The 16,802-nt window shown below is 35.6% G+C and overlaps 1 protein-coding gene across 6 annotated transcripts in view; it reads left to right on the top strand.

Annotated features, from left to right (window-relative positions):
* The first annotated feature begins 552 nt into the window (after positions 1-552).
* The window catches only part of LOC125675565 (secretin receptor-like), a 33,316-nt gene continuing 17,066 nt past the window's right edge, over positions 553-16,802 (top strand). The window contains exons 1-2 of one of the 6 annotated variants that reach the window (XM_056159396.1): positions 553-870; positions 2,221-2,854. In XM_056159396.1, the coding sequence (XP_056015371.1) occupies positions 2,762-2,854 (93 nt within the window). In that variant the 5' untranslated portion in view covers positions 553-870; positions 2,221-2,761. The other 5 variants (XM_048913296.2, XM_048913297.2, XM_056159397.1 and 2 more) reach the window with 5 other exon arrangements.

Raw genomic sequence — 16,802 nt, 5'->3', positions numbered from 1 at the left:
TAGTGTCACCTTATTGTGTGTCGTAAGATGCAGTTTATAGTGTCACCTTATTGTGTGTCGTAAGATGCAGTTTATAGTGTCACCTTATTGTGTGTCGTAAGATGCAGTTTATAGTGTCACCTTATTGTGTGTCGTAAGATACAGTTTATAGTGTCACCTTATTGTGTGTCGTAAGATGCAGTTTATAGTGTCACCTTATTGTGTGTCGTAAGATGCAGTTTATAGTGTCACCTTATTGTGTGTCGTAAGATGCAGTTTATAGTGTGTAAACTGTCACACCTTATTGTGTATCGTATAAAATGAGCAAGAATTACTTTTTTCTTTCATAATTAAAACTGCTTGTGATTTCATATATTGTCTCTTGATTTAATCAAAAACTGATAATTGGTAACACGGGATTACTGAAACCCCGTCACAGATAACATTTTATAAAGTAGCAGTTTTACAAGGACGACAGAATGTCGACAGATCAATCTGCCAGGGAAAATTTAACGAAAATTAGTGGATAAAATTCAATACAGCACATGCATCCACAAAACGCATTACTTGTCACAAAATTGTACATTAACGGTGCATTCGTCCATGCAATATGAAATAAAACTATGATCGATATACAACGAATATCCCACTGCTGATAACATGCTCGGTGTGTTGTTCATGTTATCTTATCTCCCTCACTAATTGTTTTAATGTCTGTCTGTTTAATTTTGAATTTATTTTTCTGCGTTTCGTCTAACAACCCCTATTAAAGGTGCACACACTCATTGGAGATGAAGGTATTAAGATTGCTTGAAGGTCATTGACCACTAAAGCGAACAGCTGGACTTAACCGAAGGACAAACGCACAGAAGTTCAAGGAGCTGTTTACACGTATGTACCGGTATGTAAAACACTGTGTTTGTTTAGTCCCATAGACCACTCACGGTCTGTGCATCTCCTTAATGACGTTGAAATCTCCAGGTAGGAGGTTGGCTGTCTCCTGCTCCCTTAGATAGTCAGGTAATTTGTGGATTCAGTATAACTTATTATTGCTTTACATTATTCTGTAGTGACAATGACACGCGGTTTTTGAAGTGAATTTCACAAGAGCAATATCACATCAGCTTTAATTAGCAGTTATGTATTTTTTTTTAAATCATTATCTTGTAACATGTTATCGAAAATAATGACTTTCTTATTTGAAAATGTTATCTCTAATTAGGAACTTCGAGTGCATTTCATCTTAATTGAATATTCTTACGCAATGAAATGTATATATATGAAAAATAAATGAATAAAAAGTCTAATGATGTCAAATTACCAATTAAATGGTGAATATGTTATCAACTCAAGTACGCGTGGATGCACGAACAAATGCTCCCCGGCGTCAGGTAATAGGTAATAAACTTTATTTATTTGAGGTATTTACAAAACAAATATTATATATATATATATATATATATATATATATATATATATATATATATATATATAACTTAACTTCATTACGTTGCCATGATAAATATACACGACTGGATAAAATTTGCAGATTATCCTTAGAGTGTGCACATTAGAATACTGTATCGATACTATTACGATTTCTGCAACGCCGTAGTTGCTGATTCGTTGAAATCTTGCCGACTCGCTACCCAATTATATTTAAATTCATTTATATATTTCCCCCTTTTGAAATCAATACCACACTCATTACAATGAAATGTAGCCTTAAATTCAGACCAAAAAAAAAAAAAAAAAAAAAAAGACGCGTAAATTGTGTCCAAAATATTGGGAGTATCGGGTGATAGATATAACGGATCGTCTTTCTGACAGATAATGGGCCTAATGACTGTTCTACAGGGTGTCCGTCTGTCTAGTTCTTCAGACCCCGAATCAAGTCATTTAAAATCTTCTTTATCATGTTTATATTCAAAATTCATTGTTGCCAAACGAAATACGAGAACTTAACAAAATATTGCAACTCTTTTGATAAATAATTACATACACTATATATAGTTTTTGTTAATCTTGGGTGCATTGTATTGTAACCCAATGGTGGACAGATGTGTGTTTGGGATTAATTGTCATTTAAATAGCTAGACATGCACAGAATCACGATTGTTCAATACTTTATCGGATCGAGTGGCTTCAAGAAGTAATGGAATGAGCAGAACCTGTGGTGTAAAAATCTATATCAAATTTAATAATCTGTGTAGGTTTGATCAATGAATCTTTTTCCTTAAGTTCACAGGAAGAAATCTGATGTCCTCCGAAACTCGACACTGCCACTACGACAGACGACGCTGAACTAAAACTAAGGATCTATAAGGAGCCAGTGCTGCGAACGTACAACAGATGACATTGAAATCTAAACAAGGAATATTAATCTAAAGATCTATAAAAAGCCCAACCAAGAAGCAACGGAGGATAATAGGAGGCAGGTCTTATCAGAGAAAACAAAAGCGGATCACTTGTGATGTGCCATGCGAACGCTGCGAAAATTCAGACAGGAACTGCAGAGCATCGTATCAATTTATCAACTGTATTATGGATAACGTAATATCCGGGCTACGGAGAGTGACACCGCTCTGTGATTATCGTTATATAATTCCTAATTATCGCTAACTTTTTTTTTACGGCGTTTATTATCTTTTAGATGGGATGTGCTCTAAGGTGGCTCCAAAACTATAAAACACTACCGCTAAATGAAACCTAGCAGAGACCAGGAATTTACAGCGATCTGGTTTTATTAAGAAAAGAAAATTCGGTTCAACACCAAGTGACCATGGATAACTTATTGTATTTCTTGATAGTTTGGACATTGGTGACAATTTTCAGTGGTCAGTGTGCTCACGGCAGAGGGTGTTACACAGACCCGGTAAGGCTCACTTATACATAGAATTATAAGACAGCACTTGTTTAAATTATTGATAATATTTTAAAGGATTGAGAGAAGAAAAAAAAACTAATTTGAAACTCGTATGATCATTTGTCATATTAGCTATCTTTTCTTTAAATTTTTACCATACAACATTGATAATTCAATTTTTCCCCATAAAGTTCATATTTTTATGAACATTTAAAGACGTTTTTTTTTTTCGACATACCGAGACTGGACCTAATGGCGCTTTATAGTTTGATATTTCGGTACACTGTAGTCATTCACAGTCAAAACAAAATTACCACTATCAAAATACATGTTCCTCCTTCAGCTAACACTTACATATTTAGCATGCTTAATTGATATATTTATAGACATTTACTCACGAATTCGACACACTCAAATCACTCGGATCTTAACATGATTCTGAAGTGCATAGGACATTTGTCTGTCAAATTAACGTTTTGTCATCCAGCCAACATCCTAAAAATCTTAATACCAATGGTACTTCAAATAAAAAAAAAAAAAACATAAACAAAACAATGTAAAACGGACACTCCTAAAAATAAATAAATTTAAAAAAAAAAAGAAAAGAAAAAACTAGAAAAAAATAGCAATAATTGACCGAAATGAATGACTTAATATGAATGAATTCTTTCCGGGTTTAGTTTGCCTGTATGTTTCATGTTTAATATTATGTTCTCTGTGACCTCTACTATATACATATATATATGTTTATCAATTGTCTTATGTTCAATTATTCATATCTTCACACAACATACCCTTTAACGAGTCCATGGCTAACATAAACTGTCTTTAGAAATTCATATAAAAGTTCTAGATATTCTAAATATTAATTTTATGTACTATGATTTTTAAAAAATTGAAACAATTGTTACAAATTAACTTTAAGATATCTTTGTAAAGGCAGAAAATCAACCGATCAAAGATCATGTATTTACATGTGTGCATATAAACAGAGATTCAAGTATATTCAGGAAACTGTAAATCGTAGACCATTCATAAACCTTACCAAAATATCATAGTCACCCAATTACACCGTATCAAGTGCACAAATAACGACGCTAAAAGGAAAACGAATGTCGGATTTTTATATAATTAGTAACTCGATCAAGTGGTCTCCAATCGTAGACATTAGGCTTTGCTCATGTTGCCTGTGTCAGACAAGACATTGGTTGTGGATTTCTGGTGTATTTATTGTAGACAGATTGGTGGACATAGCTGTAACACAGCGCCGTATGTAGTGGACATTATATAACTTGTAATACGAATATAAATTGATTAAGATGCTGATGGTATTTTCGTTTTGCGGTCGGATTTAGTTGAAAGCTTTTAGAAAGAATAATAGAGAGGGATGCAAGTACCACCCATTAACATGGCGTTACAAAGTTATCATCACCCTGCACATGTCAAATATTCCGAATTCTCTCTGTGTGTCGTCTTTTGTTTTTCATCTCTTCTTCTTCGTTTCTCTCTCTCTCTCATCCTCTCTCTCTTCTCCTTTCTCTCTCTTCTTCCCCCTCTCTCCTTTCTATCCCCCCTCTCTCTCTCTTATCCCCTCTCTTCCCCTCTCTCTCTCTCTCTCTCTCTCTCTCTCTCTCTCTCTCTCTCTCTCTCTCTCTCCCCTCCCTCTCTTCTCCTTCTCCCCCTCTCTAATTTTGCCGTTATTTCTCAAACAATACATATATACTTTCACGCCAGTCTCCTCTCTCTATTTCGCGACGAATGGCACAGCCGAGGTCCCTGTCTACTAAGTCTAAGATCACATTATCATCTTGAACACGGGAACAGGGCTATGACCTTCTCGGTAAATATCACATGAGTATGAAACAATATTCACCTTCTGTGTAATTCATGTCATGAATAGTTCTGAATGAAAACAAACAGAATATTAATGCTTGACAAATGTTAAAACATTCATTTGATTGTAAAGAGATGAGACCTTATTAATGCAAGTGGAAAATTATGTTTCGTGGAAACGGTTACTACATAATAGCGAAGTCCGGGAAATGCTAGCCTCGTTCTCAAGTAAGGACGAGAAATTAATCTATATTTGAAAGTAATTAGTACATTGATGATATCTAAACCGAACCAAGCTTAGAAAGGAGGAACAAGACATCGTGATATATATGTTTTCCACGAAGTCCTAGGAACAATGTGATTTATTACCTCCATCCTTCCTTGCTAAAAGTCAACAACAACAATGAAAATCAATAGGATTAGAGGTTAACTGATGGCGAGCCGTGTAAATACATGTAAGTACTGATAACTGACAGTAATCCGTGTAGTGAAGTCCTCCAGCAGGCAACTTCATCAAACAGTATAGTGTTTTATACTTCTACAAAATATCTACAAAAAAACCCCCAAAAAACCCAAACACAAAGTTATAAATCTAACGGCGTACTCGCGGTGCGAACATCAATTCTTCATATATTGGCTTACAATACCTTGCATGTACAGGTAAAGTCGCCACACATGTATAATTTACACGTACAGTCGCGTTACATGTAGAATTTACACGTATAGTCACGTTACATGTATAATTTACAGGTACAGTCACGTTACATGTAGAATTTACACGGATAGTCACGTTACATGTATAACTTACAGGTACAGTCACGTTACATGTATAATTTACAGGTACAGTCACATTACATGTAGAATTTACACGTATAGTCACGTTACATGTAGAATTTACACGGATAGTCACATTACATGTATAACTTACAGGTACAGTCACGTTACATGTATAACTTACAGGTACAGTCAGGTTACAGGTATAATTTACAGATCCAGTCAAGTTACATGTATAATTTACAGGTACAGTCACGTTACATGTAGAATTTGCAGGTACAGTCCGTTACATGTAGAATTTACAGGTACAGTCCGTTACATGTAGAATTTACAGATACAGTCACGATACACGTATAATTTACAGGTACAGTCACGTTACATGTATAATTTACAGGTTCAGTCACGTTACATGTAGAATTTACACGGATAGTCACATTACATGTATAACTTACAGGTATAGTCACGTTACAAGTATAATTTACAGGTACAGTCACGTTACATGTAGAATTTGCAGGTACAGTCCGTTACATGTAGAATTTACAGGTACAGTCCGTTACATGTAGAATTTACAGATACAGTCACGATACACGTATAATTTACAGGTACAGTCACGTTACATGTATAATTTACAGGTTCAGTCACGACACATGTATAATTCACAGGTACAGTCACGTTACATGTATAATTTACAGGTATAATCACGTTACATATATAATTTACAGATACAGTCACGTCACATGTATAATTTACAGGTACAGTCACGTTACACGTATAATTTACAGGTACAGTCACGTTACATGTATAATTTACAGGTACAGTCACGTTACATGTATAATTTACAGGAACAGTAACGTCACATGTATAATTTACAGGAACAGTAACGTCACATGTATAATTTACAGGTACAGTCACGTTACATGTATAATTTACAGATACAGTCACATTACACGTATAATTTACAGGTACAGTCACGTTACATGTATAATTTAAAGGTACAGTCCGTTACATGTATAATTTACAGGTACAGTCACGTTACATGTATAATTTACAGGTATAATCAAGTTACATGTATAATTTACAGGTACAGTCACGTCACATGTATAATTTACAGGTGCAGTCACGTTACACGTATAATTTACAGGTACAGTCACGTTACATGTATAATTTACAGGTACAGTCACGTTACACGTATAATTTACAGGTACAGTCCGTTACATGTATAATTTACAGGAACAGTCACGTCACATGTATAATTTACACGTACAGTCACGTTACATGTATAATTTACAGGTACAGTCACGTTACATGTATAATTTACAGGAACAGTCACGTCACATGTATAATTTACACGTACAGTCACGTTACATGTATAATTTACAGGAACAGTCACGTTACACGTATAATTTACAGGTACAGTCAAATTACATGTATAATTTACAGATACAGTCCGTTACATGTATAATTTACAGGTACAGTCACGTTACATGTATAATTTACAGGTACAGTCACGTTACACGTATAATTTACAGGTACAGTCCGTTACATGTATAATTTACAGGAACAGTCACGTCACATGTATAATTTACACGTACAGTCACGTTACATGTATAATTTACAGGTACAGTCACGTTACATGTATAATTTACAGGAACAGTCACGTCACATGTATAATTTACACGTACAGTCACGTTACATGTATAATTTACAGGAACAGTCACGTTACACGTATAATTTACAGGTACAGTCCGTTACACGTATAATTTACAGGAACAGTCACGTCACATGTATAATTTACAGGTACAGTCACGTCACATATATAATTTACAGGTACAGTCACGTTACATGTATAATTTACAGGTATAATCAAGTTACATGTATAATTTACAGATACAGTCACGTTACATGTATAATTTACAGGTACAGTCACGTTACATGTATAATTTACAGGTACAGTCACGTCACATGTATAATTTACAGGTACAGTCACGTCACATATATAATTTACAGGTACAGTCACGTTACATGTATAATTTACAGGTATAATCAAGTTACATGTATAATTTACAGATACAGTCACGTCACATGTATAATTTACAGGTACAGTCACGTTACATGTATAATTTACAGGTACAGTCCGTTACATGTATAATTTACAGGTACAGTCCGTTACATGTATAATTTACAGGTACAGTCCGTTACATGTATAATTTACAGATACAGTCACATTACATACATGTATAATTTACAGGTACAGTCACGTTACACGTATAATTTACAGGTACAGTCACGTTACATGTATAATTTAAAGGTACAGTCCGTTACATGTATAATTTACAGGTACAGTCACGTTACATGTATAATTTACAGGTATAGTCACGTTACATGTACAATTTACACGTACAGTCACGATACCAATCTCTCACCAGAGGGCGCATTACGCTGCGCTACAACACCTCTGTCAACGTCTAAATGTCAAGATTCTTGGCAAAACTTACCCATACCTATAGCATCATGGATAATAATTTTATAAGTTTAAGTTTTATGCTTTAAATCTTTAAGTAGGTTCACAAAAACAACGAATTCCATGATTATACTAGTATTATTGAATGAATGAATATTTATATAAACCTTCTAATTCGCTCAGGTGTCTCATATTTACCATCTTCTGATTTTAAAAAAAATCAGAGAAGTGTTTGATTTGCTCAGATATTATCATTACAGTTCGATATGCTAAGTTAGTTTTTGTATGTTTTGATATAACTTTTTAGACGTTGACAGAGGTATTAGTGGAGCGTAGCGGGAACGATAACTCTGGGTAGAGATTGTCACGATACATGTATAATTTTACATGTATTTTTTTTTATTGATTGTGTGTTGTTTTACGTCTCGTCGATGGTTTTTTACTCATAGAGACCTGTAGTTAAAGTTACCAGCAATAGATAAAGTTGAAAGCTGTAGATAATGGTACCGGTAGTAGGTGATGAAGTGCCACAAATTTTGACTGATGTAGAGCGCTTAAGGTCAGTCTTTATCGTGACGATGTCTATTGCAACACGTGATCTCTGTTTTCAAAGTTCCAGAAATGTATATCCGAAATACCACGTGACTTTTACTGCTACTGCAGAGCGCTTGGTGAGGGGACCGCCACTACCTGAACCCATGATAATTACCGTGTTGATTTGACGTGGCGCTGATATCTTAGTTATAGTGGACACAAATAAGATTTGAAAAAGCAGCATGAACAATAATTGATAAGTTATTTGATGCATGTACGAACACGTAGCATTTAAGGAATTTAAATCAATTAGAACTGAATAGGGAGAACGAAACTATAGAATAGTCACAGAGAGCGTACATGTGATTATCTTAGATTTATGGTTGAAAGTCTTACTAGGTGGTCAAATCGAAACTCCTTGGAGGACATTTCTCCCGATCTGAAGACGATCATTTCTTGTTACCGTTAGGATATCAAATAAAATGATCGATGTCGCTAGTTGATGGGAAAAAAGAATCAATTTATTTCCCACAGACCACAACGTAACCTCGTGTTCATTCCTCTAGTTCTGGGTATTTATCCGAGACCAATACACACCCCACATCTATATCTGAAGAATCATGCCAAAGTATATATATATATATATATATATATATATATATATATATATATATATATATGTATATATATATCTCCAAATTGTGTTTTTAAAAAATCACAGTGTCCGGTATAAAATATTAAAAGAAATAGAATAAACAGTACACAAAGTTAAAAATTATATATATATATATATATATAAATTGATGATCAGATGGAGTTCAATCACATAACATTTATTTCTCTACAGGCTGTTTCGTAACGGGATGGTTTCCCCTCACTCGTCGGGAGAAATATGACATCTAACGAAAAACATCCGCATGGCTGAGTATATGTTACACAGAAACATACTGGATAGTTGCTAAGCATGATTACATACAGGAATGAGTAAATAGAAATTTACGGGAATGGCGGCAAGTGCTGACAAGTTCTGAACGCTTATTCAATGAAGATTTTTCGGGATGACATATTATAAAGAATTTCTCTAGAATACAAAGGTTGCACTTTTTTGAATGATGATGTTTTTCCTCAAAATAATAGTTGAGTGTTTCCCTATAGGCCATGTTCTGCGCCCGATTATCAACAGAAATACTATTAAAATATCATACAGTTGTATGCCATCCATGCAAAATATAACTGACTCGCATAACGTTTCAATCAAACAAGTGCGCCAGACCGGAGATACATGTAACAGGTGTACATGCAATTGCCGAAACAAAGATCAATGCCCGCTCAACGGTGAATGTCGCGCCCACGGAATTGTGTATTTAGCTAGAGTCCAGGCGCGTAGCTACGTTTACGTCAAAACGCCCGAGCGTACACATAAAAAAAACCTATTAAATGCTACAAACATAGGTGAAAAATAAATGTCTGCAGTATCTGCGGTACATTAGTCTCCCCCGGATCCCCTACCAGGGCCCTGCCCTGGACCCTCTGGGGGCCTTGAGCGGCCCCCAGACCCCTCGCCGTACAATAGGCGTACACATTTATTAACTCAGGCTATGCCACTGGAGTCAGAGCCGATAATGGGCAAGAAGAGAGCTACGTGGGACTAGCAGACACCGAGTTCAAATTAAGATACGCCATCCATACTCATTCATTCCGTAATCCCACGAAAAAGAATACCACCAAGCTCAGCAAATTCATATGGACATTGAAAGACAAAAATATTGACTACAAAATCAAGTCGGAAATTTTAGGAAAAACATCATCATACTCAAACATTTCAAAAAAGTGCAACTTTTGTATTCTAGAGAAATTCTTTATAATATGTCATCCCGAAAAATCTTCATTGAATAAGCGTTCAGAACTTGTCAGCACTTGCCGTCATTCCCATCAATTTCTATTTACTCAATCCTGTGTGTGATCATGCTTAGCAACTATCCAGTATGTTTCTGTGTAACATATTCTCAGCCATGCGGATGTTTTTCGTTAGATGCCATTTTTCTCCCGACGAGTGAGGGGAAACCACCCCCTTACGAAACAGCCTGTAGAGAAATAAATGTTATGTGATTGAACTCCATCTGATCATCAATTTATGTAGCTCCGTGAGGCCACGTCGAGCACTCTAGAAGATTATATCGGGAGATTTATCCCACTATATATATATATATATATATATATATATATATATATATATATATATTATCCAAATTGTGTTTTTAAAAAATCACAGTGTCCGGTATAAAATATTAAAAGAAATAGAATAAACAGTACACAAAGTTAAAAATTATATATATATATATATATATATATATATATATATATATATATATATCTATATATATATATATATATATATATATCTATATATATCTATACTGTCATTTCTCGATTTTATGCGACACTTTCGGCCCATCACGCGATGTCTATCCTTCGTCATCTCTTCTCTGATTTAGTATTTGCAGTGTGAATATCCTTGGGATTGTCAAAAACTACATATACGAATTTCAGTTTTTCGTCAGCTTCTTTACATTCACAATGTCTGACAAAAATCGTTATTTCTTAACACCTGTTGACCGCCACAAAGTACGGACCACATGCGTCGATCATAATGAAATTCACAAATTTTAATCTTTAAATCTTAATATTTCTAATACATAAATCTAGTTCTGGTCACAGTACGTGTATGGGGTTCATACATTTATGTCATTAACTGATGGAGATGATGTTCACATTCACTTTTCTTAATTTTTTAAATAAAACGCAAAAAATTCCCACAATTTGTAATTTCATATTTTAAAACAGAATTGGTTGGGGGAAAATATAAGACATGCTTAACTAGTTTTGTTTAACTACTTTAACAACTTACACATTGCTGACTTCCAGTGAACTAGTAGAGTAATATACTTCCAGGCCCATATACGGGTATTGTCAGACCTAATACTTTCGTTCCTGTGGGAATCCGGGTTAGAATAGGTCTCCCAAGTACCCCCTGCTTGTCGCAAGTTGCGAGTAAATGGGGCGGTCCTTTAGATGAGACCACAAAAAAAAAAAAAAAAAAAGACTCCGTGTTACAGTAGGTGTGACACGTTAAAGATATCTCCCTACTCAAAGGCCGTAAGCTCCGGGCCTAAATTTTGCAGTCCTTCACCAGCAATAATGATGTCTCCATATGAGTGAAATATTCTCCTGCTTTACTGATCCATCCAGCTAAAGTAAAATGGGTCATTTTCATACTGCTTTGATATATGATGACAACACAAATTCTTTGAATGAAAGACCTGAGATTGATCTTCGATGAAAAGCGATAAAAATAAAATTCCCAGTGTATACGTTTACAATGAATTGACATCCCATGTGGTAAAATTATTAATAGAATGAGATTAGTCCGAGCCCATAACTAGCAGGTACCCGTTAAATGTTTTGTGATATTTTCTGGGACATAAACGATACGTTGGTCTACAGGGCCGTAAATTACATGGAGGCGGAGGAGGCAGCTGCCTCCTCCAACTTTTGAGCCAAAAAAATTTAAATTTAAAGTTCATTAGAATTTATGTTGTTTCCAATAACTAAGAACATGATACCTCCCTTAAAAAGCATTCCAAATCTTTCTTTTAGAATGAGTTAGTCAAGTAACATCTTAGAAGGCCCTAGAATCAAGGATTTTGCACGAAACGTGTTCAGTGTGCACAAAATGTGCTCAGCGTCTGGGGGCCTGGGCGGCCCCCAGACCCCCGCCTAATTTCCTGCCTCCTCCAAATTGAAGGTTAATTTACGGCCCTGGTCTATAACACGTATAGGAAAGGGGAATTCATGACATATAAAGCAACTAATATTTTGCTTTAAAACAATTGCAAATTACTCCTTGTAAGTTATATTTATTATAAATCAATCGAGTTTTCTTTTATAATGTTTGTTTTTCTTTTTTCTTTTTCATTACTTCCTTTTCGACGTTAGAGCTAACAGTTTAGTATCGTGCAACATGTTAGAAACACAACCAATCCTGAGAGCAGACCTTGGTAGACACCCCGTTAGTGAGATGGTTCGGTGACACCATGTGTAAAATGTTAGCAATGTCTTCCAATTTGATCTGTAGCAGTGGTTTGACTTTTATTCCAATGTGGTTTCACGCAAAACCTAGATAATTGTCCTTTATCGGTGCAACTTGCTTCGCACAAATAAGAATATCAATGCACTTGGATATAATTAGCCGCTACCGTCCACGTGGAGCTGACCGCTGTGTGCCCCGTGGTTCATTTCTTTAATTATATACATGTATGAAAACCGATCATATGACAGATTGACGCTTTAATCAAAATTAATTAGATTTGATTAAATTAAGCTTGGTTAAATTAAAACCTTTACACACATAAAAGGTGAATATAACGAACAGTGATCAATTTCATAAGTCCTATAAGCAATACAGATAGATACTTGGGCAAACACGGACCCCTGGATACACCAGAGGTGGGATCAGGTGCCTGGGAGGAAAAAACATCCCCTATCGACCGATCACACCCGCCACGAGTCATCTGTAGTCATACATCTTGCTAAAGTACTTTCAAGGCATCCATCATGAAGTGCAAATTCAGAGTTGCTTATTCAGCAATAACCATCTGTTTATTTGTTGCAGTTGATTTGAGGCGGGTCTATTACACGCGCCCTTTAGATACTTGTAGCTTTGAATGATCAAATTCTTGGCACATCAGAGAGATTTCATTGCATTGGATTAAATTTAGATATTGACATTAATGAGAAACCAGTTCTACTATGTTAAGGAAATGTCAGTGATATAAAAACTGTAAGCTGATGTGCATATAGAATGATAGACCCATTTAACGACGACCGGGTCGCCTAGGTCAATCATTTAATGTATCTCTGTAACAATCGTGACCGGATCTCCGAGGTCAATCATTTAATGTATCTCTGTAGCAATCGTGACCGGATCTCCGAGGTCAATCATTTAATGTATCTCTGTAGCAATCGTGACCGGATCTCCGAGGTCAATCATTTAATGTATCTCTGTAACAATCGTGACCGGATCGCCGAGGTCAATCATTTAATGTATCTCTGTAACAATCGTGACCGGATCATTTAATGTATCTCTGTAACAATCGTGACCGGATCTCCGAGGTCAATCATTTAATGTATCTCTGTAACAATCGTGACCGGATCTCCGAGGTCAATCATTTAATGTATCTCTGTAACAATCGTGACCGGATCTCCGAGGTCAATCATTTAATGTATCTCTGTAGCAATCGTGACCGGATCTCCGAGGTCAATCATTTAATGTATCTCTGTAGCAATCGTGACCGGATCTCCGAGGTCAATCATTTAATGTATCTCTGTAACAATCGTGACCGGATCTCCGAGGTCAATCATTTAATGTATCTCTGTAACAATCGTGACCGGATCTCCGAGGTCAATCATTTAATGTATCTCTGTAACAATCGTGACCGGATCGCCGAGGTCAATCATTTAATGTATCTCTGTAACAATCGTGGCAGGATCGCCGAGGTCAATCATTTAATGTATCTTTGTAACAATTGTGACCGGATCTCCGAGGTCAATCATTTAATGTATCTCTGTAACAATCGTGACCGCATCTCCGAGGTCAATCATTTAATGTATCTCTGTAACAATCGTGACCGGATCGCGGAGGTAATCACTCGAAGCTCTGTGACGATTATGACCGGATCGCCGAGATAATTACTGTCATCTCTGTAACGATTGTAACCGGATCGCCGAGGTAATTGCTGTCATCTCTGTAACGATTGTGACCGGATCGCGGAGATAATTCCTCTTAGCTCTGTAAATAAATGCTACATTTTGTCCGCTGTTCATACTCATTTCAATGTATTTTTGTACTGTAGTGATGAATTCATCTCTATGTAAAAATATTTCGCTTTTTGAAAGTCGGTATGTTATCTTGAAATCTAGTATGCCGACCTTACGCGCCGTTTTATTCCAGCGGATTGTGTTGTTGTCTGACTTACGGTCTGTAAATATTATATAGATATTGTCAACAATTTATGAAGCACAACTCAAACTTTACATCGGAAACGCATCGTATAGGTCTTCTATGCTCAGTACCAATATCATCATCTATATCAGACATCTGTTAAACTATTCCAATAAAATGAGTATACCTCTCGTTTTGACGATAGACATGTAACAGGAGCCGAGATTTGATTCCATCAGAATTAGATAGGTTTGATTGCTGTTCGTTATCATGTGTCGAGTTGGAAAGCTAAAATAATACTTGGATACCTGATGCGGAACTGCACACGTTAAACAGTGCATTCAATGCAGCATGTTTCTTGTTTATGTGTCTGGTTCATTCATAAAATAAATCAAAACCCGTGCATGTAGAGAATTAGAATTGTGCGTTAATGGAATGATTGACCCACATGACGTAAAGACGAATTTATAATAAACACTGCCGTAAAGGAGTTCACTGAATACTGTCAGTCTCATTTTTTAGGGAATTGCTTGTTTGTTTTGCTTTTTTAAGTTTAGAGAGAAAGATGGTATATTTTACACAGATCTAGCGGCAGAACTTTAGCTTTCTGGGGTGAAACACTGGGATATACCAGAAAGAATCAGACCCACCTCTTGTAACAAAAGCATGTTATTATAAGTCTCATTCTAACAATCCTGTAATGAATTGCTTTAGTAGAAACAGAGGTGTCGTTTACTATTTCTAATTCAATGTATCTCGCCTTGATAAACCCAAGAGCGAAGAATGCAAGATATTTATAAAAACGAACATATGAAAAAAAACAGCAAAACGACACGATAACACAAATATCATCGAGATAAAAATGGCAAAAAATACCACCTTGGCATTCATATTTCGCGATTTGATCTTGGACACTTTGTAATCGTTTGTGCTAAGGTGTTCAGACGTGAACAATCAGGTTAATCGTTGATTTTCTTCCTCTGTGTTCTTTGAGTCTCAACAAAGGCGGACTCGGCAGTAGATTCTATCTAACACTCCCTGCGTCAATTGGTGACCGGTACGTGGCCTCAAACACGTGCACCTTTAACCGGAGTCACTCCATTAATGTTAAAAGGTCTTGGCGGAAATGGAGATAACTGCCGTTAAAGCCTTAATTGGTCCGCTGATAAATCATAATATTTCAAAGAATAAGAACTGCAGGTAGAATTTATAAATCAGAAGAAATCTAAGAGTCACTATAAAGACAACTTATAGAGATAATGCGGAATAAAACTAGCATTGTTATTGTTTTATCTGCAGATTGTTTCAGTTATTAAGCAAATGAAGACAATGTAGACGTCCTACTGCTATTAATGCATGTTGGTTATTGAGTCGATACTCGGTAATTATCCTATATATATTGATCCACAGATAAGTGAAGACAAAACATGCATCAAGTACTCAAGGCGAGGCAGTTATAAGCTATTTCGCATCAAATTGATATCTTCCAGAAGGGTTTGATAATTTTGAAGCGTAAGTGGCGGAGGGAGGAATTTTCATTACGGAAACATGTACCACTTGTCTGACCGTGCCCGGTTCTAAATTTACAGTGTAAATAATAAACGTTGTTTTTAGAATGATAATATCCAAAGAAAAATGCAACTGATATTTAGCTTTTTGATTTGGGCAATGAACTATTTTGTGAATGTTTAATGTAAATTACGAAAAGACTTCAACAGAAAAATCATTCTAACAAAAGGTATCGAGAATTGTAAACGACACGTAATGGTCGTCCTTTCGCGGTATTGATGGTTGTATTCTATGTTGAACAAATGATCTATGATATGGACTGTGAAAACAAGTAAACTGAATTCAAAATTCATTTTTCACACTGCAATCACGAGGTACAGTAAACGTTTTACAAGTACATGAAGAAGCAGAGTTCTTACAAGAAAGCAAGGAAAACAAAAGATAAAGACACCAAATATAATTATGGTCTTTAAAAAAAAAAATTGAAACTCGACTTTCACAGTTAAATGATTATACGGGTATATCACCGCTAGCTGAAGGATCAGGAGAATATACTTTTCCCAAAAATATTTGAAACGAACACACACAATTTTCAAAAGAATGTTTCATTGCCGGTAGGCATTAATTAAGTTACTAAATTTAGATGTACCAGTGTTGTTTACTCAAACATTGTTTTCGTATATCGGTAAATCATCAAAATTATCGTATACGTTCATAACATACAGGTAAAGTACGTGTTAAAGGCATCTGACGATTGCCCGATAATATTCAGAATTATCGCCTTTTAACCTACATGTATTGTTGTTATCAAACCATCTGATGAAAGTATTATCGCCCGGAAATAG

Source organism: Ostrea edulis, chromosome 3, assembly GCF_947568905.1.
Source record: "Ostrea edulis chromosome 3, xbOstEdul1.1, whole genome shotgun sequence".
In the NCBI taxonomy this organism is placed as follows: Eukaryota; Metazoa; Mollusca; class Bivalvia; order Ostreida; family Ostreidae; genus Ostrea; species Ostrea edulis.
Note: the sequence above shows the minus strand (reverse complement) of the source record. Positions and strands in the feature narration are given on the sequence as shown.